This window comes from Crinia signifera, chromosome 1 (genome assembly GCF_055691185.1).
Source record: "Crinia signifera chromosome 1, ASM5569118v1, whole genome shotgun sequence".
Classification (NCBI taxonomy): Eukaryota; Metazoa; Chordata; class Amphibia; order Anura; family Myobatrachidae; genus Crinia; species Crinia signifera.
This window is the reverse complement of record NC_139217.1, coordinates 129,230,275-129,257,986: the sequence shown is the minus strand read 5'-3', so window position 1 is coordinate 129,257,986 and position 27,712 is coordinate 129,230,275. Positions and strand designations below refer to the sequence as shown.

The 27,712-nt window shown below is 43.0% G+C and overlaps 1 protein-coding gene across 1 annotated transcript in view; it reads right to left on the bottom strand.

Annotated features, from left to right (window-relative positions):
• Window positions 1–27,712, bottom strand: part of MAML3 (mastermind like transcriptional coactivator 3) — a 318,874-nt gene that overhangs the window by 93,074 nt on the left and 198,088 nt on the right. The window contains exon 2 of the mRNA XM_083173445.1: window positions 25,013–26,491. Coding sequence (XP_083029571.1) covers window positions 25,013–26,491 — 1,479 coding nt within the window. The remainder of the gene's footprint in view (window positions 1–25,012; window positions 26,492–27,712) is intronic.

The window sequence follows — 27,712 nt, the reverse complement described above, 5'->3', positions numbered from 1 at the left end:
CTCTATTTGATATTTAGTGCTTGGTGCCAATGATAGCATGCCAAATTTCTCACAAGCTGTCCATTAGAGTGATGAAGATACTAATAATAGACGCATATGTTTTTAATCTTCCTCTCTCTTTCTTTTTTTTTTGCTCTGCATTGGCATCACTGAATGGCCTTTAAATACGCCTCTGAACAAGGAGACCTAATTACCTTGTGCAATGGCACACACATATATGAACAGATCGGTTTGTCTGACACAACAAAAAAACACTTATTATAGAGGCAGCAGGATGTTCTGCACCCTTGGAGTCTAAGGAGGCTGCACTCTCAGCATACAATTGTGATGGGAAATGCCAGCTCAGATTTCAAAATCATGTCCAGAAAGAACAATATTAATTTTGTTACAAATAATGATGGAAGACTGTATGTTTGTATATATGTATCTATCTATCTATATGCATGTGTACTATATGTGTACTGTGTGTGTGTGTGCACACATATGGGCCAATTTAGCATATAATAATTGCGGCTAATTCCCTGAAAACACCCGTTTTCGGGGGACCTCAGCAGGAAACTCTGATCTACTTTTCTATTTGTGATGTACAATAGGCATGTTTCCTGAGATAAATATTAGAATAACATAACATAAGTCGGATTCTTATTAAACCAATGATGTCGATCTTTTTTAGATATATTGGGATATGTGTAACAATGCACTTTAATTACTAAGCAAATGATGAACTTGTGATACAAAGGTATTTGGTTATTAAGTCTAATGCTGTCCCTACATATGTCAGATATTGCATGCAATCGTTCGATTTCGGCCACATCTGGCCGATAAATCGAATGATTGCATGCATTTTTGAGCTGACATTCGTCGCGATGCACAGGCACGCCGTCGAATGTCACATTTAAATATTATGAGCTGCACATAATATTTATCGAATTGCATGAGCAATCGCATGTGGTTTTTAACCACATGCGATTGCTCAAATGCAATCAGCTGCGGGAACGGGGCAGGGATGGAGAGCGGGGCAGGGATGGGGACCGGAGCCGGCGGATAAGGAGTGGGAGCTGGTACCTTAGCGGGAGCGGGGCAGGGATGGGGACCGGAGTTGGCGGCAACGGACGAGGAGCGGGAGCCGGTACCTTAGCGGGAGCTGGGAACCGGAGCGGAGGAGCTTTCATGCGGCGGGACTCGGTGGCAGCAGCAGATGTCTTGAAAAACTGAATGGCCCTCTGATTGGCTGAGGCCGCTGAGAGAGAGCTCTCTCAGCCAATCAGTGGCCGCCTGAATGTGAGGCCGCTGATTGGCTGAGAGAGCTCTCAGTCTCAGTGGCCTCGGCCAATCAAAGGGCTGTCCAGTATTTCAAAGTCATATGCTGCCACTGCTGAGTCCCGCCGCCTGACAGCTCCGGTCCCCAGCCAGGTACTACCCTGCAGCACCCAATGTCCTTCGCAGATGGCATGTGACATCGGGTGCTGTACTGGGCACCACGATGCGATGTCCCATCGCATCTGATCACATAAGTGTATGGGTAGCATAAGGCGTGAATCATTTGTTACAATCACAGAGGGACCGCAGACCAGTAGATGAGCAGGTCCTGGAGGGGGATGTAGCCAGAAGTGTGTGTGTGTGGGGAGGGGGGGGGGGGGCGGCAATGAGCAGGTAAAATAGGGAGGGGATAAGAGGATACCTAAACTTTTCTGGCAAGGGGCAGTGTGTTTTTTATTACGCCACTGCCTCCTGTACATGCATTTAACAGTGTGTTTTAATCTGTGGTTCACAAAAAAAGGGGGTTGTCGATTGCACAGGGTATTTCTTATTGTAAAGGTACAATAAGAAATACCCTGCATATGTAACTATGCACTCAATGTCGTAACAGTGTTGCCACACGTGCTGGCATATGCTGTTAAAGACTAGTTATCAGCAGATCGCTGTAACATGAGGGCGCACCACATTCCTAAGTACAACATCAAACAACAAACAACCCACTCCCCCCCCCCCCCCGCTCACGGGAAACGCTGACGCGCGTTTCGCAAATGAGCTTATTCAAGGCCTTGAAAAAGCTCATTTGCGAAACACGCGTCAGTTTTGCCCGTGAGCGGGTGGGGAAAGTGGGTTGTTTGATGTTTGATGTTGTACTTAGTAATGTGGTGTGGCCTCATGTTACAGCGATCTGCTGATAACTAGTCTTTAACAGCATATGTCAGCACATGTGGCAACACTGTTACGACATTGAGTGCATAGTTACATGTGCAGTGATTTGATTAAGAACACAGTCTAGGACCCGCCAAGCCACAGGGCTCTGCTGGCTATTCTATAACCCAGGCACATGCTGCCACCAATGGTACCGACACCATCCAGCTAACTAAAATATTTATCAAGCGGAGATAGATAGTGAAAACCATATTGTTGTATAAAAGCATCTTTTTGCTGTGAAGATAGACGTGAGTTCCAGACCATGTCACATAGCATTCATTAAGACAGGCAGCGGATGGGACGCTGCCTGGACCCAGTCTTCTGCACATATCACTCCTGATTGTAAGGCCGAATAGGAACAAGGTTCCCCATCTGTGGAATACTATATTACATCCATTGCTCTACTAATACTTAGTAAAAAGACCATACATCTTTCTGACCCCCGCCACGTTAGGAAGTCCAATTCCTTTTTATTCAAACCCTTGTTTTGTGTATTACATGTATGTTTTATCTTCACAACATTTTAAATATACTTATTAAAGGTTATATTTTATTTTATACCCTCTTCTTTGTGCACCGCAAAAAAAGCACTCTGTTGTTTCCTCTATGTAATCTGTGGTTCAAATTACAGCATGGAACTCTATTCAGAGAATTTGCATATCAAGTGATTATTGGGTGACTGTACATGTGTACCTTAGGCATTGTGCATGTGTGATGGGAATTATTATCTATGCACAGATAATAAATCCAATGAAACTGCAGGTTGACTGACAGGAAGCTGGCATTTTGGGGTGGAAACCTGCCGTTTTCTGGGTGTTTCTGAAAACACTTTTGCATGTATCCCACAAATATTAAGACACCATTATTTTACACTGCAATTTCAGTATGAACACACCTCACCCAAATCGAACTCTCTCTCTCTCTGTACATGTTACATCTGCCCCACCTGCAGTGCAACATGGTTTTGCCAAGTTGTTTTCTTTTTTTCTGTACTTTGTAACCTGAATGAGGCCCATTATGTAACCAAATGCATTAGCACTGTATGACCACAAAACCAATTTATCTATATGCACATGATGTTTTATATTGTTGAAGATCATGAAAATCAGGATTGAATGGACATTTCCAATCTATGAATGCAATTTGCAATCAACATATGAGGAAAACTTTCATTTTCTTTACAAATACAGATGGTATTGTAGAGACATGTGCTGTTTGTTCCTTGATAATTCATTGTACAAAGACATTTGAATTTGTCATTGAATACTATTGTTGATTATTGATATTCGTATATTATGGGGGTAATTTTGGTTCATTCGCAATGGATTTTTTCTCTGCATGTGCATAATGATTTATGCGCATGTGCAGGGTCCCTGGACGAACAAACTCAGTGACTTGCATGTGGGCTGGAGCCGCTGGGCGTTCCCATGGTATTGCGGGTGGGAGGAGGTGTGCCAGGGGCATGTGGCTGATGTCACATGAAGTCACCCGCCCGCCCTGTCTTTGGCCAGAAGCCCACATATATAATTCAGTCTCTGCTGACTTATATTTGCGTGCCCTGGAGAAATCATTCGATGGTTGTCGACTATTGAATGATTTCTCCTGCTGCGGGCACATGCAAAGGGATGTGTCTTTGTGACACATCCCCTCGCATGGTTGCTAGGGGATATGGCAGCAGCGGGGGGGGGGGGGGGATTCGGCAGGGCAGGCCCTCTGGGATTCGGTAAGCTGAGAGCTTCACAGAGCATCCTGCGGTCAGTATGGAGGTTCAGCGAGGGACGCGCACAGCCTCTGCTGCTGTCTGCTGTACTGTTCAGACAGCAGTGGAGTCGGGGAGGAGGTGTGCGGTATCCATTCACCTCGCAGATGGGGGGTTGGGGTAGCGGTTCACGGAGGCTGGGAGCAGCATAGCAGCTTACCTTGGATCGGCGCAATCGGCGGTCCCAGCAGGGCGATCAGCGGTTGTAACTGTGTTCCAAATCCCGGGTTAGATCCAGGCTTTTGGTGTAAAAGGTGTATAAGTTTTAATAGCTAATATAAAAGTTACAATTCAATAAATGATCCCTTCAATACAACCCTTTCTTTTTTTCTTTGTAAATAATAATAATGAAATCTTTTGATTATTGTTAAATGGAGACATACTGTAAAAAGTTAATATCATTTGATGCTGTGCATTTACAACATATGAAACAGTAACTGGCCAGGCATCTGCTGCACGGATCTACAAGCACTACTGCTTGGATGCTGCTGCCAGGGGTATTTGCCAGCTCATGTGAGATACATGTCGGTAAGAGCATTTCTCTCTCTTCAAGCTTATTTTCTCCTGTGAGCAAAGTCCTCTGTCCAAATCAATCCTATCGCCTAGGATGTCAAGACCTAGTCGCCTGCCAAAACTATGCCAATGATCTCTGGCTGACAGGACTGGGAAATGCACCAGAATCTTCTGCCTGAGTTTGATGCGCTTGGCCTGCCAAATCCCTGCTAAGCCAATGCACAGGCTCTCATTTCCTTGCCTCAAGATGTTATTCTGGCACAAAGACAAGACTAACGTTAGTGCAGAGCTTCTGTCCTAACACAGAATCAGGAGGAACGATCCCAGACTTCTGCATTATATGAATATGCACCCTTCTTATTAAGTATTAGTAAACAGAATTTCAATACAAACTTTCAGTGTGCAAAGTACACACAGTTCTACTCACGGACAAACACTTTTCACCTGCCCACAATTAATAAGATCTTTGTTTTGTTATATGTGGGTTTAAGCCTTGTACACACGGGGCGACTGAGCATCTGTGCACAGCTACAGTATTTATTTACAGTTTCTTATATAGCGCAGCATATTCGGTTGCGCTTTACAATTAGAAAAAACAGTGATTAATCAAACTGGGTAGATACAAACCGACGTGGAGGTAGGAGGGCCCTACTCGCAAGCTTACAATCTATTCAGTTAAGAACAGATCACTCAACACACAGGGATGCACCAGCGATGTGTGCTCTGGTGAGAGAACACTGGCTATGACTGGATTTATATTGCATGGTGGTTTCCATGGTATTTCTAAAACCAGAACAAGGCTCAAGGGCTGGTCTTGGTTCCCAAAATACGGGGGAACATATTTTGACAACCAGCACTGGGCCCAAACAGCCAGCAGGGTAATGCCAGAGCCGGAGGAAACTACAGTATCTACACAAGTTCCCCCAGCATGCGGGCATTGAAGGGCCAGCTGGTACAAAACAAACACCTATCCTATGGACAGGATGAACCAAACTGGGCGATTGGCCATACCCCAGCCAATCAGGAGCGGCATTTTCCCTGATGGAGCTCCTGATTTGCAGTTTGTCCTGTCTGTGGGATCGGTGTTCGAATTAAAATTTTGAAAGTTGTATTGCTCTGATGTGTTTGTCTTTTATTTAACTATTTTTTTCTGTTGTAGAACTAAAAGTACCAGCGGGCCCTTTAATGCCCGGCATGCTGGGACTTGTGATTCTCCAAGTTCCTGCATGCAGAGCAGGCTTACTGGGACTTGTAGTTCCACAACAAAAGACAATATTTTATTATCTATTTTTTACACCTGAAGATCAGCGTGGTACCCACCACCCTGGGTCATCAATCTGGGGTTATTCTGGAGGGGGGGACCCCTTCATTGGGGTGTCCCCAATCCCCCTGGGTCCCAGCATGGGATGAACACGGGATAATGCTTTGGCCGTGGGAACTAGTGTAAATAGTTTCCCCCAGCTGTGGCATTACCCTGCTGGGACCCCTAATCATTTTGTCCCCCGTATTTTGGGAACCAGGACCGGCCCTTCTGCAGAACTCCCACCTGTATAGGAGCTTAATGTTGACAAGGTGTAAGGTAAGAATAAATAGATTAATTAAAAACTCTGAATCTCATGCCAGCACAAGACTCTGGGCCTTATTTTGGTTCATTCTTTCTGACAAAATCCTTCTTAGATGGGCAAAACCATGTGCACTGCAGGTGGGGCAGGTGTTACTTGTGCAGAGAGAATTAGATTTGGGTGGGGTTTTACTTCAAAGTGAGATCTATATTGCAGTGTAAAAATAAAGCAGTCAGTATTTTCCCTGCACAGAAACAAAATTACTCACCCAAATCTAATTCTCTCTGCACATGTTACATCTGCCCCCCCTGCAGTGCACATGGTTTTGTCCATCTAAGAAGGATTTTGTCAGAAAGAATGAACCAAAATAAGGCCCTCTGTGTAGCATCACAGGCCTGGTGCTCACTTAGGACAAGCAAACAGGGAGTACAGGAGACATTTTCCTATATACTCTATGCGGGGTAATCAATGTTTGATTCCGACTGTCGTAAAGTTTCTGACAATCGGAATCACGGCCAATCCAACCCAATTCGCCCATTGGTATTCAATGTTCCGACAGTCGGAATACACGTAGATTGTCATAATCCACATGTACTTGGCTGAAAACAGCCACTGGAGTTGAATATGCAGCGGCTGTTTTTGACCATGCAGATTCAACTTTCTAAAAACTTTTTAGAAAGTTGAATCTGTCAGGCTTCAATGCAGTCGGAAACAGCCACATTGAATATATTTGTGCCCATATTTCTGACTGTCGGAAATATCAGCACACATTGAATTAGGGCAATGAGCCTGATTCAGAGCTAGAAACAATTACTATTGCACTGAGTTGCACTCAGTGGCGTAAGTTCATCCCAGTTGCCCGGAGGCAAGATAAATATTGGTGACCCCCCCCCCAACACACACACACACACACACACACACACCACCTTATATAATTTTATGCATGCAGGTGTGTGTGTGTGTGTGTGTGTATGTATGTATGTATTTTATTTTTAAAACAAAGAAACTGTGACATCTATAGTCCTGCTAGGAGGGGGAGTTAGCCACAGAAGTGATATCAATGGCTTTCAATTAACTGATTTAAACTTGCAGGGGAGGAGAAGTGCCCCCTTGGGAGCAGGAGCCCGGTGGTAGATGACTCCATTGTTTCCCAGAGTTCTGCCTCTGGTTGCACTGCACATGTGCCTCAAGGAACTTGTGAAAGTGGTCATAAAGTAACTGACAAGAAGCATTTGTGGGAGGGAACTGGGAGTGCCAACTGAAACACAGGCGTTTTATAGCTTGTAACTGTGATGTCATACAAAGTAACATAGTTTCTGACAGCCATGCTGTGCAACCTTAAGATTACTCAGCAGGTCAGTTATCGACTGATTTGCCTCTGATGGCTGTGTCTTCATACACATGCTGTAGTTCTTAGTCACCTACAATAGAAGCTCCCAATGCCTGTGACATTTGAATATTTACGCACAGCTGCTGCATACGGAATTGCACCTGCACAGTCATTTGAAGCCCTTTGTGATTTTAACAGCTACTGAGATCATATCCCAGAATTCTTAGCTAGACTGTAGCTGATATGATTCTTGGGGAACAGCACAGACATATCATGAAGTAGTGCTGACCATTCTTTAACCTGTCAAAAAATGCTAAATATATTTAGTTTATTAGTCTTTAACTGCATGTTTAGTAGCACAAGAGTTTCGGTAGCAAGACAAGTGCATATTCTCATCCAGGTCGAGTGTCAGAATCACCACTCAGTGTGTCACATGGATGTCCATATCACACTAAAATCAAGTGGCCAGGATAATTAGTATAGTCATAGAGAGCAAAGCAGACACAGGTTGTTAGTGGTCATCTATTGTTCTAATTTTCCATCATGCCTGTTATGGCTGTATCATTATCTGGCAATGCAGTGCAGAAATGTTTTATAACCCTTCATACTACACTAATTGCTCAGCAGTGGGCGGGACCAGTTGTTAAGCAAGTGGAGAGTGGGTATTTGATAGTGATGACAAAAGCAGCGCTTTTTTTTTTAATCTATAGGGATATGTTCAAAATACCGGCAGCTGGGATCCTTACTACCAGAATCCCAACAAAACCTAAAGGTAAGTACAGAGTTTGTAGTTAGAGTAGGTAAGTATCTTAAGGGTGTAAGGGCTAGGCATGGGGGGGGGGGGGGGGGGGTTGTTAGGGTTAGGCTGCAGGAGGGTAGGATTAGGGGTATGGAGAAAATACCTGGATGTGTCGGGTCTCTGGCCATCCTGATCTTACTGTCAGTCAGGAGCCCGATTGCTGGCATTTTGTACTCAACCAACAGTATTAGCTGGATGTACATTTAATTAATATATGTTTTCCAATACACAGGTAAATTTTCCGGTCTATTCTGAAAAGTGTGAACAGCTGCTCTTTTTACTTAAGAATTCAAAAATTAGATATGATAAGATATAATATATATAATGTATCTGCATCGTTCTCAAAGTTAGAACCTTATTTGTCTTCCTGTTTTTACTTGTTAGTAAGGTTTAATTTCTGGCTAATTTGTTGGATTTGTACACTGTATGCAGTGTGAGCTTCCTTATTATTAGAATTATGGCCCATCGCATCGCATACCATAAGGCAGGGGTGGCCAAACCTGTCCTCAAGATCTACCAACGGTGCATGTTTTCCAGGCAACCTGTGGATCTATAGTAGGAATGAATGCAGCATGTTTTAAAATGTGACAGTTAGTAATGACTACAGCTGTGCACCAGCTAGGTAACCTGGAAAACGTGGACCGTTGGTAGATCTCGAGGACCGGTTTGGCCACCCCTGCCATAAGGCATACGATGGTATGCGATGCGATACAATGTTAGCAGATGTTATACAATTTCAATTGTATAAGCACCCTAATGGGTGTTTTCAATGTTAAATGTGCCCCCTATAAGATAAATAATTGTATAAGCACCGTAATAGGTGCTTACAATGTTAAATGCACCCCCACGCCACCCGTGCTATCAATGCCAACCCGAAGCGTGGTGAGCGCAGCGAGCCCGCGAGGGGTGGTGGTACGCGTCCTCCAACCTTTTCATACCCCCACTATCCACGTCGGCGTGGAGTTTACCTTATATAGTGTGGCGAGCGCAGCGAGCCACCGAGCCCGAAGTGTGGCGAGCGCAGCGTGCCCCACGAGGGGACGCGGAATACATGTAAACTATATAAAATCAACTTCACGCCAACGTGGATAGTGGGGGTATGAAAAGCTCGGAGGACACGTACCGCCGCCCCTCGCATATCGCCGCCCCTCGCGGGCTCGCTGCTCTCGCCACGCTTTGGGTTGGCGTTGATAGTGGCAGTGGCGTGGGGGTGCATTTAACATTGTAAGCACCTATTAAGGTGCTTATACAATTAAAGATTGTATATATACAATTTAAAATTGCATCTCATTGCATTGTATGCCATTGTAGGCCATATACAATGGTATACAATTGGAATACAATGCCATACGACTGAATATCGTGGGCGCCGTGATAATACACAAGTACCGAATTATGTAGGGTACACAACAGAACGACCATACTCGTGCGACAATTGTGAAACGATTTCCTGAAATTGTCCGATGGTCGCACGATTGGATTGGAGTACACGATCTGCACATGATTGGAGCCAATCCAATGCAGAGGACAAAATTTTAGTGCAGCAGGTAAAGTCTCCAGTGACCAAAGTACCAGTGGGGAAGCACATTGGATAGGAATCACATTGAAAACAAGCACAATTCTGCTCTTTTTACATACAATCGGTCCTTAGACGTGTCAAAATTGAGGGGAATTGAGCCCAAATCATTCTGGTGTGTACCCAGCATAAGTTATTATCCCGCATAATGTAAAATCTATTGAAAACCCTCTACATTACACACACGACTACAAGAAGCCCGGAGCACATCCTTACCAAGCCTCAGATAACATTTCATCCATAGCAGCCACGTTTCAAAATAGCAAACTTGGGGGTTTCCAGAAACAGACTCCAGTTTTTAAGTTCCACTTCAATTCTCTTGGATGCAATTTCTGTTCTATCCATTATTGTTCTGCCCGCTAAAAATGTGACTCAGTGCCATTGATTGTGTCCCAGAAACATAGTATACATGATGCAAAGTATTAACCAACAGTATACATTTTAGATTTAAGTCATCTGCAAAATGAAAAATATAACAGGATATTGCACCTGCACCAATGTCCACCATGGACATGTAATAAAGTGTTGGAAACAATGCAAATTTACTAAGATGGGGGTTCTATTTCCCATGGGATATTGCCCATAGCAACATCCTATGTGAAATGGAACTCCCATCTTAGTCAATTTCCCCCTACATGTGTTTAAAGCTTTAAGACATATTGGGGCAGATGTATTACGCCTTAACAAGAGATAAATTTAAGTGTGATAAGGAGAGATAAATGTCTAGCCAATCAGCTCCTTACTGACTTTTTTCAAACACAGCCTGTAACATGGCAGTTAGGAGGTGACTGGCTAGACTTTTTACTCTCCTTATCACCCTTGCATTTATCTCTTGTTAAGGCTTAACACATCTGCCCCATTGAATAGTTAATTTGCACCTGTTAGGTGCGCATGTCAATTTTGCCGGTTTCTTGCTGGTTCAACACGGTAATTGGTGCAATGTGCAAGGGGTTACCGGGTCCAGCAAAACGGTAGCAACACGGCATTAGAATCGGTAAAAAAGAAGGGGTTTTACCAGTTTGTTGCTGTGTTACTTTGCAGTGTGAACAGATTTATTGGGTCTAACTACCTGTTTCCCATTCAAACTAATGGAGGAGGCAGTGCTTGGAGCAGCACCAGCTCTAAGTGCTGCCTCCTTCCCCGCCCCCGATGACGCTCCGACACTCTGCCCCTCCCCCGCATGACATCAGCGAACAGACCAAAATGCAGGGTCGCACCAGGACTGAACCATTTCAAAGTCCTGGTGCGACCCTGCATTTTGCGATGTGAAAGCAGCATAATTTGTTGAATGGAATGATGTGCAGAAAACAGAATGAGTGAAACACAGTTATCACCTGCTTCTCTCCAGCTCCTCTCTAATGTGGCACTTCTAGTGTTGCCTCCATTATGGAGACAGGACCAGCAAATTGTTAGGATATTATTACCATATTAATGAAATGCTGGGGGCTGCCAGCCACATTCTCTTTTCAAAGCTTTATATTCCCAATAGCAGCAATGGTTAAAGTAATACTAGAGCAGCTGTTCTCCACAGAACACAATAAGCATGATTCTTTTTCCCTTTGGACGTATAGTTAGTTGCATCAAACAGACAATACCGTTTATCTTATTTATTAACAGTTATTTCTACAGAAGACACATATTATGCAGCACTTTACAGAGACTGTGCCATTATTCACATCAGCCCCTGCCCCAGTAGTGTCTTTGTGGACTGTTTGAGCACCAAGATGAATACCTGATTGAAATTGAACTCAGAGGCAGCATGACCCTGTCGCTGTAAGGTAGCAGCGTTACCACTGTGCCGCAGTACTGCGCATACCATAACTTGTTTAAAACAGGCTCTTGAATAAGGCCATATATTCTTACAGGAAGTGTGAAAGATGCCTTTCATCATTTAACAACAGTTGTTCTGGGAACTTATAGGAGGTGACCTGACTGCAGGGGATATGAGTGATGTGTCTGTAACACACACAGAGAAGAATACCTTCCAATAATTCTAAATCCTGATTTGGAACACCGGAGAGCGGTTGCGGCATGCTGGAGGCATGACTGAGTCTACCCAGTGGCTAATTGCCATGTTGGCTGTGGCGGAATTTCTACTAGGCATGTGAGGCACACGCCTAGGGGTGACACTTACTGGGGGCGGCAAAGCATTCTCACTTGCATAAGAGCCCTGCTAGACTATTGACAGATGCAACCAGGGGACTATTTTCTTCTTGTCATTGCGACTTATTTTATATCAATTTTGTTACTGGTGAAGGAGGAGGGGGCGATAGTCTGTACATTGTGGTGGTGGATGGGGTGTTAGTTTTGCTTTGGCAGTCAAGAGGCTCCGACATGAAAAGGGCAGTGACATAATGGGAAGCACCCAATAATGTTGTGGCTATGAGCTATCTGACTCCTAAATTCACCCCCTGTGTGTTGGAGGAATCCTATTAGCATTGAATACCACAACTGATGTTGAACAAAAACTTGCAGTAAAGTTGCTTGGTAAAGTCCACATTAAAAACAATACAGTTTATGTAGAATCAGTAGGTTTTCTCCCATGCCAAGAAATTGTCATATTTAATTGAATAGCCTTTCCATGTGCTGCATAGATTTTGGTTGGTAATGAGAGATGCGGGATATACCCTGCGGCTAATTGAATACTCTCCACACTCACGTACTTAGCACTTATGAAGAGCTAGGACACATCCCCTAATAATAAGTAACTCCCCCGTGTTACTTCTAAATGCTCTAGAGGCACTTGCAGGAAAAATACCTCCAAACTTTTTGCAAATGAGGTATTTATCCCAAAATCAAGAAGCGGAAAAAGAAGTCAGACTGAATACACCATAGAGCTGGTAGATCTGGTTATGCTGTTAGTAATATATGTAGTAAAAAAAAGTAAAAAAAAATCCTTATGAAAAAAAAATTGTGTCTGCTTCTACATGGCTTTTGTATGACATATTTACATGCCTTTCTAGTTTTTCTCTAGCAGATCAGCAGCAGTGTAAAAGTAGTCAACCTACAGATGGAGTGTGAAGCGGAGACGGGCAGGGACCCACTGCCCAGCCGCCAAGAGACTGGGACACGCGTGCGTGTAGGACGCACGCGTGTTCCAGTTTAATGGAGTCCATCTCCGCCGGCGCTCCCCAGAGAGGGGCTCCACCTGTATGTCCATTTACACGGGACTTCTACCCAGGTCCTGACCAGGGTGGAACACGGACAGGACCTGGGTAGTGGACAGTTTAAATGGGTATGCCAGATTATCCGTTTACAGCAATGGGGATGTCATCTCCAAGCGCCGCCCCTCATTTACAATGCGGGTCGGCACCGCAGTGTGTAAACGGTGCAAATCCTGCAAACCCTGGATCCGACTTGGCTTGTAACCATGTTCCAAATACAGAGTCAGATCCGGGATTTTGGTGTAAAAGGGCTATTATTCAAATGTCGACTCCAGACTCCAAATCAGGGCCCCAATGGTCTTACCCTTCACCCAAACACAAACTCTCCCTCATATTAATAGATCAGTATGCATATTTTAATTATAAACAAAATTTGGTAGCTACCCCTGAATAACCTCCTTAACTCCTAAAGGTAATTAAGGGGGGGGGATCTAATTTCCTTTTCTAGTACATCCATATTTTTTCGCAAGACAGATTTTCAAATGATGGTCACTGCAGTGCATTTCAATGTAGACACATTCTTGGGACATGTCCAATTGCCCTTGACTTCGGAAGTTTGATATTATTACAGATATGCAATTACTCTTCATTATTCTTCATTAAAAAGGTCTCGGTGCTGCAAAGCTATACAGAGCGTTGGATGAACTTTTACCACCCATTTTCCTAGCAACAGAATGAAAGAATGGTGGGGGCAGAAAATATTTAACTGTGCCCAAGACAGATTAATAGACAAAGCGAAATCAAGCGTTTGCTCCTGTTTCATTAAATCCTTCCAGCCTCCTCCATTTCTAGGAGCATGGGCCTGAGCCAGCAATCAAAATAACATGTCTTGTGCGGCTCCCTGAATGCAAATGATAACATTGAAAATTTAGATTAACACTTTACTTGCATAGAAGCATCTATCAAAACAATAACATACCTAACAAATGTCAGCAACTTGACTAACAGAGATAATATACAGCTAAATTATTATTATTACTACCTATAGTGGGAAAGAAAATCCTGACAAAAATATTTAAAGACTAATAAAAGATAAAATAATATTTAAAGGTAATAATATATTGTAATGTAGCCATTTTTTTAAGTGACCACTGCATATGGTAAAGCTGGCCATACATGGAACAAAAACCTGGTAGTATCTGAATGGCAGATTGTCAGTTTTCCAGAGTTTCAAAGCAAATGGTCAACTGTCATTTGCTCTCATCCATTACCAGGTTTTTGTTTCAACCAGCCAGGTCTGACAATCGATCAGTAGATGTATGGCCAGCATAAGTTTTGAAATCTGAACCATGTTTATAGGCAGTCTGGGCTGTTACTGAAAAGCTCCTTACTAAGTGGTAGATTTATGAACTTTTTTTTTACTAAAATAATACAAAAAAGGGTGTTCAGCAAATTTACAGATGGAGCAATTATCGCATGACTGTGCATGCGTATGGATTGTAGCATGCATGCGCGAGGGGGAACATTGACAGAATTTGTGTATGGATTTAAACACAAGGTTGACTGAGAGTAAGGTGGCGCTAGAGGGTGGACCTCTGTCAGTCTCGCCCATACGTCAATCAGTTATCTGTCTCCTTCAGCCACCTACATTGTATACATTTCATCAGACGCAAAATGCCATGTTAAAGCTCATTTATTCTGAATATGACTCTTACATGTCCATCACTATTAAACAAGCCAAACCAAAAAGCAGAAACAGCAGAGAGAGTAGGAATGCACCACACTAAACATGGAGAACATGGCACTGACTCACACCCATGATTTCATATTTGATGCATAGGTGCCATCCCTCCTGCATTCTGCAGGAGACTTCCTGAAATAAAAGCAATCTCCCTCTCTCCCTCATTAGTCTACCAATCTCCCTCATTTCACCTAATCCACATTACAGTGTTACATTTTTTGGGGGTAAAGGACTGAGAGGCAGATGCATTTACATTGAACCATCAGCACCATTCCCCAGCAAGTATTGTAGCTCTTACTAACTGCTTTGAGGCTCATCTACGATTGTATATAAGTAATTTTAAAAGATTCCTCTCAAATGTAGCAGTGCACACCCACGCTTCTAGGTGCCACTCAATCTCTTTTCACAATCTCTCCATATATTGAACTAGCCACGCCCTTTGGGTGGAGCATGACACGCCCCCTCAATGAGGCACTTTGCAAAATTCTACTACCAACTATAAGCTCCCTGAAACCAGTTTTCAAAAGTAGGCAAGTATGATTTGATGTTGCCATAACTAATTAATGGTCAGATTCAGTAACACGAAAAAGCAAGGAATTTTGTGTCTGGAACAAAACATGCTGCAATGCAAGGGCAGCAAATATGTATATATATATATATATTTTTTTTTTTTTTTCTCTGCAGGGTAAATAGTGGGTGCTTTTGCATGAAGCCCACATATATAACTGCATATGTGCTAATGCATATTATATTTTACTGCAATTTAGATTTCAGTTTGAACATATCCCACTTAAATCTAAGGCCCATATACACTGGGTGACTTTGAGCTGAAAACTGCTCAGTTTACTCGTTTGAGCGGCTTTCAGCTTGAAAGCCGCCCAGTGTGTACGGGGCAGCTATGGTCTGCTGCTCATCTGCTGGTATTACCAACAGATGAGCCATGGAGTGGACGGCTTTCCATAGCGTCCTGCTATGGAAAGCAGTCCACCCTGGGGACTAACAGGGCGAAAAACGCAGTGTGTACACACTGAGCATCTCTTAGCCCAGCAATTTTCCCCTTCATCGTTATCCATACACGCTGGGGAAAAAACACATAGTGTGTATGGACCTTAATTCTCTGTGCACATTACATCTGCCCTTCTTGCAGTGCAACATGGTTTCGCCCATTTGCGCACTTTTTTGCTTTGCTAACAAAGCTGAAACAGGCCCTAAATGCTGCAAATCCATTGTAAATTGCCCAGACTAACAGATCTGGAAACTCAACAGAATTTCGAGAACAATGAGCATGAGCAGTCTTTCGATAATGGGCAGAACAGCCCTGTGATCTCACAGATTCAAGTAATTCTGACACTTTCACATGTATAGGCGGAATGAGGACAGTGAAACCTAGTTGGAGTACAGTAATGCTGTGCTCACACAAATATTAATTTACATTTACATGTACGAAAAGCTGTATTATTTGGAGATGGTCAGTGGCAGTAGCAAACAACGAATGATGATGACATCTTCCCTCTATAACTACTCTTTATTGCATGACACATTCCCACAGTGGTCTCCTGGAACTGTTGAGAGGCTCCTGATTTGGGAGGCCAACATGTGAATTGGGACACAAAGCCGAAATTCATTCTGAAATGTCAACAGGGGAAGAGCACCCTGCCCTCATCCCGCTAACCTGGACCTGGTCGCCGATTTTTTATACTGAGTGTAATTTGCAACTGGTGATTTGGGGAATCATTAAAAACATCTTGACATCAAGCATTGTAGGTTTGTAATGCTATTTATTGCTAAAAGTGACATATACACAAAGAAAATCATACAAAAAATACCTGCTATTTAACATAAAACAATAATAATAATAATAATATATTTTTTTATAATAAACCACTGTTTGTCAGGAAGGAAAGAGACAATCCTCATGTATCCACAGCCTGGTCATAATCTTTATCACCTTTATTAGCAGTTAAGTCACATCACTACAGTAGACCTAAGAAATGCCTTGTGATCCTGCTAATGTGATCAGAAAGTGCATATAATATGGCCCTGCTCACGCTCGTCCATCTACCAAAAATGTTTGCCTTTTGTCTGTAACAGAATAAAAGACACACAAGCTTTTAATATGATGGAGAGCAAGCAGCCGATTTGTTAAGCTCTGCAGTGGCCATGATCTATTTAGGCTTCCTGAAAGACAGCCACTCTGCCTTTGTTATCTCCGGTATTCATGTTTACAAAAAAGAGGCTATTTTTTTTTCTTACAGATAGACCACCAATTTAACATGCTGCCAGCCATCCAATTATTCATATTCACGTGGAGCCAAGGCTCCCCCACCCTCACACACACTTTCTTTGGGAGCAGTGCGCCTTTCTTCTAAATGTAATTAATGAGGCTTATTGCACATCTAGGAGAAGTAACCTCACACCACCAGCTATCCTCATTGACATGTTAATGGGAGGGTCAGTTGCACCTGACCTTCTCCCCGGGATGTTTATATACAACCAAATCAGCCAATAAAATGCTAAACATCTGAGCTATACAGGCAACGTGGAGCATTTTGCAATGCATGGAACATTTCCTTTAGAAAACTTTGGCCTTTTCATTCTGGATTAACCTCTTTCCTTAGATAAACATGTAATGCACTGGTTAAGTGGCACATGTAACATATTCCTATCAGGGCCTGGCAGTGAACAGGGAGATTTCTAATAGTCACTACTACTAATGAGTGCTTAAAGCTGTTAGTACAGAAAACACTGACTTACTGTAAATCTGATGAGCTAGTTAGGCTAAAGGCCCATACACACTTGGCGACTTTGAGCTGAAAGTCGCTCAAAACATCATGTTTGAGCGGCTTTCAGCTCAAAGCCGCCCAGTGTGTATGCCCCGGTGATGAACGGTGAACAGTGAGCGCTGCTGCGTGCTCCAGCATCATCGCTGTGTAATACCAGCAGATGAATGGCTTTGAGGTGCAAAGTCATCCTCTCCCCGTTGACGGTGCTGGGCAGGGGGTAAAGCCGCTCTGTGTGTATGCACTGAGCGTCTTTCCCCCCAGCGATGAAAACGATCATGGCTATCCATTACAGGCAGTAGCATACAGGCACTCTTAGCATGGAAGACTCTTGAAAGGCTCCGATGGGCCCTATGCTATGTTAAACACCCCCGACCTATCACTGGGGTAGAAATTCCACCATCGAGAGCAAGGTGATTCTGCCCTGGAAACCCTTATATCATGAAATCTAAGGTGCTGCTGATTACACACCTGGGATTCTGCTGCTGCTTCCAAAACCTGGTCTGGAAATTTCAGATAAAAATGCCAGCGTCGCTCACATTTGTTACATATTTTTGTTAAAAAAATATTGTGTAGAAATATAATCTTTTTCTACACAATATTTTTTAACAAAAAAATGTAACACATGTGAGTGACGCTGGCATTTTTATCTGAAATTTCTCACAGAGATGTTGGCACTTAAAGGGTTAAGCTACCCTACATACACCTTGAACACCCATTGCTTGTTTTGATTAGTTTATTTTTATTGTATGTACAGCTGTAGCCACACTTAGCCATCCTGAGATGCGTAGGCGCGTGCCATTCATTCCTAGAGCGTGCCAAGATGCCTATGCACCGTGGCAAAGATGAGCGTGGCTATATCTGTAAATCCTGTCCTGTATTCATTTTATTTTTAGATTGAATGCTATCTCGCATTGGTTACCATAATAAATATATCAAACCTTTGGAAAAATGTCTCGGTGCACCTGATGAGAGTGGCTCCATCTCTATGCCCCAAATCTGACACTGTGAAAGACTCCTCTGATATGCCGGGGATGTAATGCACAGGGACAACAGTTACTGCTACTGCCGCTACATATCGGGGTATAATAATGTCCAAAGGGAATGTAACTTTTCAAGGCTCCTATGTAAATATTAATAAATATAGACCATTTATAGGAAACATTTCATAATGCATAAGTGGCCCCTAAATAACTGTTTATAGAAATGAATAAAGAATGGAAAAAACTATTGTTCAGAGTGACAACTGAGCTGCTGGTGTAGAACGAGTAAAAGAAAGAATACATTTTCTCTTACTGCCCATCAGGAAATGATTTGGGGCTTGAATGGTAATAATAATAAAAAACCCAACAAAACACAGTCAGTTCTCAGCCTTGTTGTGATAGTCAGATATCACTGACATGACAGCAGCAGGCACTGACTGATTAGTATTCAGTGCCTGGCTTTGTCAGCAGGTGTGTACTTTACAATTGTAATGTACCAGTGTACAGTCCAGGGACATTCAAGATTCAAGTATAGACCATGTACAAAGGTTTAGACCATATCCAGAAAGCTTAATAATATGTAATTGAAACAGTAAAATACTCCGTGTGGCAATTGTGACCACAGATATTATTAAACCACACCAAACCACACTGCTATCATGAAAACATTAATTCAAATTTAGCATTTAGCCTACAAAACAGAAACTAAGAAATGTATCAGCAGGATACCATGGAGGGCATGCCCTGGGTGCCTAAGGACGCTAAAGCATGCGTGGTTGCAACTGTTTGCACAGTCGCAACAGCACTAATATGCAAATGCTACAGTAGATTCAACCTACCTATTATGTACAAGCATGCACCCACTGTGCAAGCCCTGAGATGCCCACATTCAATGCTGATGATCACCACCCCCGGCGCACCTTTGCATGCACCAGTGACACATCGATCAGCACATTGCATGTGCAGTGTCTGCTCCTGTAATTCCTCTAAACATGACCTTTGTGGCTGGATATCTGTACTTACTGACACACATGTGACACTCCCATACACCACATGAGACAGCTTTTTTGTGTTCCCTTCAGGCCAATTCTTAGTTCACTTAAGACCACATGCCCCCAGTTTTAATGGTACCCATAAATGCTTATATCTGGTGACTAGCAAACATGGGCAGTGATAGCCAATAAGAGGACAACACCAGGACAGGTAAGAAACACTTTACTGTACATGTGCATCACAGCTGTCTTACCGTGTACTGTATACACTGTAGAGAATAAACTAAGGTCCTTCTACACCGGATATATGGCCTCTAGATTGAAAACCACATGGTGGACCACTCTTAGTTGAACGCTTCTAGTTAGATGCCTAAAGATGGTCCATCGTGTCTAGAGCAACAGAGTCTACTGTAGATCGACAGTAGCGTTAGGGAATGTGATTGATAGTCACAAGGTCGACACAAGTTTTTTCATGTTCTTTTGGCTTTAGACCCACTTGGTTCATAATTTACCATCCAAGCATGCATAGTTCGATTATAACAGTGTTCTGAGCATAATGAGGCATCGTGGCCCGAGGCATGTGAGGGGACACTGTAAAGTTTTACAGTGTCCATGTTGACATGTGCCAGCATACACACCAAAAAACGTGAAAAACTGGTGTCAACCTATTAACTGTTGATCACATTCCCATTGACCTAACACTTTTGTCTATCTTTCATTACTGTCCATCTAGATCTGTCGACTACCTTTAGGCATCTAACTAAACGTGTTCAGCCAAGACTGGTTGACAACATGATTGTTAATCTACATGCCATCGATCCACTATACCAGAACCCTTCCACACTATGGTTCAGCATGGGAAGGGAGTATCATTGCAGCTCCCAGAGAACACTCATGCCCCAGATACTGCATGATCATAAGCAGAATTTCGTTATAACTTAATATATTAGTGTTATCAAGCTTTAGTAATACACAGTAATACACAGTAATAGCAATATATAATTCACCATATAATTCACAGTAATAGCAATATATAATTCACCATACCTCCATACCTCCCAACTATTCTAGTTAAGCCGGGGCAGTCCTGATTATAGGGGCTGTTTAATCAACATGGCAATCAGATTGTGACATTATTCTAGTTGACTTGCAAGGCTGCGTAATACGCAGCCTTGTGAGTCCCCCAGATGCTGCCTGTATGGTTGCCCGTTTCCCCTAACCCCCGCAGGCATGGGAATGGATGATTTGCGACCATCGGCGACCATCAAATGATTTATTCAGCGCTCACGGGTCTGAGACATCTCTATGGTGTCTATAATCTGAGGGCACCCTGTGCCAGGACAGGACGGGCAGCTGACATCCACTGTTGTCAGCTGCCCACCCCCCACACCATTGGTAACATGCACAGGGGACCGATTGATTGAGAATAGCCCCCATTATTCCAAACCGTTATCATCCAAATGTTTGAATTTATGTAAGCTACAGTCGCGTATGATGTAGTGGTTCCTGCCCCCAACCCACTGAGGCAAAGTTCTCCCCAGTCTCCAGCCTGGCCAGCTCATAGCCCTGCTGTGATTTGCGGATAATTAGGGGGTGGGGCCAATACAGCAAAGTGCCCAACCCCTCAAGTGACCTGTGGCCGAGACCTGATTAAGGTAGTCATTTCTGCCCTGCCCCCTTCTCTCTCATTATGGCTCCCCCACCCCTCTCTCCTTTCTCTCCCTTGCCCCCCCTTTCTATCTCCCACTCCCTCCCCCTCTTTCCTACTTTCTCTTTTTCTGTTACTCTGTCTCTCCCCACACCTATCCTCTTTCTCTCCCTTTATCCTCTCTCTGTTCCACTTTCTCCCCTTCCCTCCCCCCCTCTCTCTCTCCCCCCCAGGGCACTCTCTATTGCTTGATTTACTCTCTCCCTGAGACTCTCTCTCTCTCCTATCACAGTTCACCTTGAAAAAGATGGAACAGAGCCAACTAAAAGCATCGGTGAAGGAGGATAGCAACTATCACTTGCACAGCATACTCATCCCTATTGGCCTGGCACCTTCATCTACAATCCATGGTTTTTGTCTATCAACATTACTTCCATCACACCCTAATGATGACATCCACCATGTACCTAGTTTAAATCCCTTTGAAGTCAATTGATCTTCCTCCAGCAGATATTTACCACTAGCTGGACACCACCATTAAAGGTCCTTTAGATTACCTCCTGTGGTGAGATCACAATTTCATTTTCAGTGCCAATCACTTACCCAGAAAAAAATTGGTTACCACTAAAGTGTTCCCGCCAGTTCAGTAAAGGAACTGCGCATTATATCAGAACTGTGGCCATCCTCCAGGTGACTTTCCATTGTTTTTTACTCAGGAATTGTATTTGTTTTATTTTCTTGATATATATATGAATGTAATAATACTACATAAAAAAAAAAAAAAAAAAACATAAAAAAATCTACATATCTCACGTGTTATGTAAATCAAATCCACTCAGCACTGCTTTTTGGATTCCTCTTGTGCTATTGTTATACATTTTAGAAGGGACCTGACTAAATCCCTTCTCTAAGCAGCTGCACTTAGAAAAGCATCATTTCTTTTCGCTCTGACACAGGGCCTAATTCAGACCTGATTGCTGCTGGACAATTTTGCTGATCCCTGCAATCATATAGTTGCCACCCAGACAGAGTAAAAATCTGCGACAGACACAGACTGATCAAGGTTGAAGCCAACGTCACACACCCTCCCTGAAAACACCTGGGCACACCTGCGTTTTATCTGACACTCCCAGAAAATGGCAGGTTGCAGTCCATAAATGGCGGCTTTCTGTCTGTCAAATTGCGATGGGATTGTGATTAGTCTTTGTAGTTTTTTTTTACCCTGTTTGGCCTTGTGCATGCGTACTGCGATCCACCTATATCCCATAACCTGTGATGTGAATTCAGAGAGGTAGAGAATTAACAACAAACTTCCTGTACCTACTCAGCTCTTGTGGAACTACACATTTCAGCATACTCCAACAGTTATGCAGTATACACACAGAGCAAATCGCTTAGAAGGTTAGTAAAAATCGCTGACAAGGTTAGACAAATCGCCCTATGGGCGATAGCGATGTGCGGCCCCACTTAAGTGAATATCACTTAGTTAAAAGAGTTGGCAGGCAAGAAAATTTAGCCTAGATCGCTGGCTGTCTATCTATTCAAATTGCTGGTATTCACTGCTGAGGGTGATATTTACTAGTCAATCTGCAATTAAATGTCAACCCAGTATGTTATTTCTAGTATAGTCAAAATCGCCCTTAGACAAAATCACTTAGTCAAAATCGCTGGTGCATCCAGTCAAAATCGCTTAATCAAAATCGCTCACTAGCAAAAATCGCTCCATGTGTTCACCCTTGTAGAACCTCAAAACAGTACATAAAATTCAGTGTGTGTATCAGTGCACAGAGGTTAAAGAGTGGCTGCAAATCTTACTAGTGACCTTGGGTTACTTTCAATCTATGTCCATCTGATAAAGAACAATATCCTTTCCCATTATGCTCAGACTGTCAGCAAACAGTATTGAGAAGACATTGTATTTACTACGGAGGAACTCACCTCACAGGAGGCACTGTGCAGCCACTCTGTACTTGCCAACATTATAAATGAACTCATAGGGACACTTTGCTGCTGAGATGGTGCGTATAATCACAGTGGCACAATACTGTCTCTGCAGTCTTGGAATTGCTTCCAATCATCTTATATTACTGGCATTTGATCTTGATTTTGTTATTTTGCAGTTTAACTACTGTTACAGACACACACATACAGGGGGATTCCAACAGCCCCGAGGGGGTTTCCAGTAGCCCACTTTTACACCCCCACCACCATTGCATTTTAAATTAGCCTCGGGCATTTTCATGAAATTAGATAAATTCCCCAGGACACCATACACTGTAGCAAATCAAGGATCTCTGCTCATAGATGACATATACTCATACTACTTCAGCTCCCTCTCCGAGCAGTTCTTACAGGAGAGTAGGAAGTGGGGAAATTAAAAAATATAGGTATCAGGACACTAAACATGCTCCGTTTAAAGAAGGGGGTATGGCCTTGCATCATGGTGGCATTACCCCATGCGTCACATCACCAATCTTATCACATTGGAGCCATGCACAATGGTAACTGAGCTGTTCGACCAACCATCCTCTTCTCTAAAGGTGCATACACACTATACAATTTTTTGGACCAACTTTTTTGACCAATTTTGTTCACTTTGGCCATTCTGAATGAAATTGGTCAAAAATATCTTTCAGTGCCTTTGCGACGAACGATGATGCACATACCCGCCAGTTGTTCATCAAGGTTGTTCGTCAACTGTGCATGCAGCTCAATTTGGATATCTTTCAAAAAGAGCCTATAAACTGTAGCTAGATCTTTCGTCTGTCGTCAACATCTTTCGTTCAGGACACTGGGTTAAGGCCCATACACACTGGGAGACTTTGAGCTGAAAGTTGCTCAAAACAGGAGGTTTGAGCGGCTTTCAGCTGAAAGCCGTCCAGTGTGTATGGCCTGGCGATAAGCGTTGAGTGCTGCTGCGCGCTCCCGCAACATCGCCGGGAAAGCTGTTCATCTGCTGGTTATACCAGCAGATGAGTGGCTTTCAGGACAGCTTTGCATAGCACTCTGCTATGCAAAGCCGTCCTCCCTCCTCAGTCGGCGCCGGGCAGGGGGAAAGCTGCTCAGTCTGTATGCACTGAGCAGCTTTCCCCGCAGCGATGATTGGCATCATCGCTGTCCATACACACTGGGCATAGTCGCCCAGTGTGTATGGACCTTTAAAGGGAAATGTCTTTCAATTAAATTAGTCAAAAAATTGTACAATGTTTATGCATATTAAGGATACAACAACACATCCTTATTATCATCTGAATAAAACCTGTTTAAACCTGTTTACAAAAGATGGTAGGGCTTGCCTATAACATGTAGGAAAAAGAGGAATATTACGGCGCAGTTGGTCAGTACTGAATAATTTCCCATGTCAAAAAAAAAAGAGGTTAACATGCCAAAACATAACATGAATCATTCCATTGCTGGTTAAAACATTATTAAATTAAACACAAAAAAAATTGTGGTTAGGTGCTGTCTTGTTGAGAAATTTAAAGTAACAACTCTCAAACTAGTCTCTCCAGCTGTTTATGAACTACAATCCCAGCATGCTTTGTTTATTCAACACTTCTTAAGCTTTCTACCAATAAACAATCTCCAAAACAAAAGAAAATGATTGTGTTATGTTGGTTGACTTTAGTTATATGTTAAATGTTTCATACATGTGTGACCAGTCACTGTTAAAGACACATGAGACTATGGGGTACATGCAATGCTCTTGGCGGGTGTCGGCAAGGGGGGTTTGTACAGCGAGGATGGCTTTTTTTTTGCGAGGAAAAGCCATCATCACTGTCTAGCCCCCTCACCGACACTCGCCGTATTCTACGTCCCGGCAAATTTGCAACATAACGACCAGATCACAATGAGGGCCATGACGCAATGGTCTAAGTTGATGACCGTCATATCTCTATGTTGGATAAATCTATATGTTATATTACAGATTGCAGATAATTTAAGATATGTGCAGTTCAAAATAAACAGAGACAGGAAAAATCGATAATCTACTGTATATACACAAAAAAATGAGATTAAGAATATCAGTGCACCTACCTGACCGTGGCCTGGTAGAGCTCCGTAAGCCATTTGTTGATTCAGGAGTCCCTTCTGCTTCATGATAAGCAGGCGTTTCTGTTCCTCAGTCAAATGGCTCATCTGGGGTTGCAGCGGAGGTTGTGGCTGCTGCTGCTGCTGCTGTATGTATGGTAACATGGTATTCTTGTTTTGATTAGCAATTGGGGGAGTCAATCTTTGACTCATATCAACATTAAAGTGCGTCAGTGGTTTTGTATTACCATAATGAAGCATGTTCTGTGTTTTGCTGATGGAGTTTGAATTCAAATTGTTTGTCTGCTGGCTTATCATGTTCAAGTGGCTTTGAGGGAGGTAGTTGTTCATTGTGGTTTTCGGTGGATTATTTGCCATTGGAGGTACTATAGGGTTTTGGTTGTTAAATGCTTGGGGATACATCATTGGGCTATTTGGCTTCTCAGCAACAAAGGATCCACCATATGGGCTAGATGGAGGTCCCACAGGTGACCAGTTGGATGGCTGGTTTGTATGCTGCTGTTTCTGATGAATGAGTTTTGCTCGCTGTTGCTGTTGTACTGCCATTTGTTTAAGCTGCTCAGCTGGGGACAAATCAGCACTTGGGAGGTTCACAGATCCACTTCCTGAACTAGAAGGGGGGGTCATGACATAGCCATTTCCAGGTCTTGTAGAGCTCTGACCAGGTGTATGAGGTGGATTAGGTGTTTGTGGCGATTGGACAACACAACTTGCTGGTGAGCCAGCAAGCATTAAAGTAGATGGAGCACTGGAGACTGAGTGTATGCTGGACACAGAGGATACATTAGAAAAAGAAGGACCAGATGAAGAAGGACGTACTTGAGGAGAGCCCATGGAGACATGTGGGAATGGAGAGTGAGATGGATCACTCTTTACACTGGCACTTTCTTGAGGAAGGGGTGTTTGGGTTGTAGGCCTGGAGAAATCTAGCTCCTTTTTCTCCTCAAAGTTCTCATTAAATAAATCCTCAATGTCATCTTCAGGAACAGTGTTTGCAAATTCATCAATTAACTCCTGCCACTCCTGGTCATTCAAATTTATGTCTGAAAAAAGTTTGTTTTGGTTAGAAAGGGATGTATCAGACGTGTCTATTACTGAAGGATCATCTAGTGGTTCCTGCTTCATTTCCTTGTTTAGGATATTGAAGCTCTCCTCCAGTTCACTGGAACCATTCACTGCTATTTTGACATCCTGCTGTCCACCATTTTTATTTATGTCTTCAAGTCCACCAGAATGAGTTACACTACTTGGAACTGGTAAGTGCGGCTTGATATCAAGCTGGTGAAGAGGTGACACAGAAGGCAAAGGCATGTTTGACAGATTATTAAGTGTGTCCATACTAGGTATTTCCTTCCTCCGCCGTTTAGCAGATGGAGAAAATCTTTCATCACAGATGCCATTTTGCTGCTCTCCGTTGAGTGGTGACCGCGCACCTTCTAATTTTTTCTGCACGGCTTCTTGGAGCTGTGGAGAAAAGACAGAATATGGTTGATATGGGTTTGAGCATTTTATCGTACCTACAGTATCAATGCACTGGTTTTCATAATTACAGTATAGTCATGTTAAACTCAACATCAATATATCATATCTACAAGACTAAGCTATAAGGTTCTTCCCAATGCAAGTTGAAAGCTTCTAAAATACATGTAAGATAAGAGGAGACTGAAACTCTTTATAACTTGTCACATTCACCACAATATTGGAGGGCCCTCAGCTTGGAAGATACTTTGAACAAATACATGTAGCAAATACCTGATGTTGATTGGAACAAATAAAACAAAAACAACCTTGATGAAAGTGAAATTCCATTTTACAGTCAAATACCTGCAGCATAGAATGTCTCCACCAACACAGACATACAACAAGATAATGAATCCTGACATTTTTAAGTAGCACATGAAAGAATGGCTCAGCCTACTAAATACACAAACAGCAGCAGAAATAAAGCACATCTATGACATTTATCTTATTCATACTTGTTTAGTGTTTGAAGTGTTTTCAAGACACTCCTTTGGCTTCCCTAAATCAAAGACTTATCCTGGCTTAGCCTATAGTGCCATTACAGACACTCCAGCGGATACAGGGAAGCATGTTCAATCAGCACAACTGACACTTTCTCTTGTCTGGGCCTGTTACACCCAACTGTTAAGGGACCTGAAGAAGGTGAGGCTTTTTGCCGATGCAGATCAAAGGAAGCATAGATCCGGAGTGCTGAGATCACGTCCCTGCCCCGCAGTAACTGTGGATAGTACAGGGGTATAGCATACATTTACAACTTGTAATACATTATTAATGTGTTTGTTTTGGGAGTATTATGCGGGCCTTCAGTTCAAATCCAAATAATGATTTATTCATACTTGTCTACACACCTGGAATGGCCAGGAGGCTCCCGAAATTCAAGTGGAGCTTCCCATCTCCCCCGGAAGTCTCCAGAAGATGGGTGAAGTGGGCTCACCTGGCAGTGGCTAAAAGTGAGTTCTGCTGAATTGCATCATCATAGCCACGATGATGGCAATCTCAACATTGCATTTTGGGAGGGGCATGGCCACAACGCTGCCATTTTAAAGCCATGTCCCTAGCACAACCTCTTTTGCTGCATCATAGCACCGCTGTGGTGGCCCATCTGGTGGAGGCAGCCTGATAGATGACTTCTATGGACATGCATGCAGTTTGTCCGTTCATCCC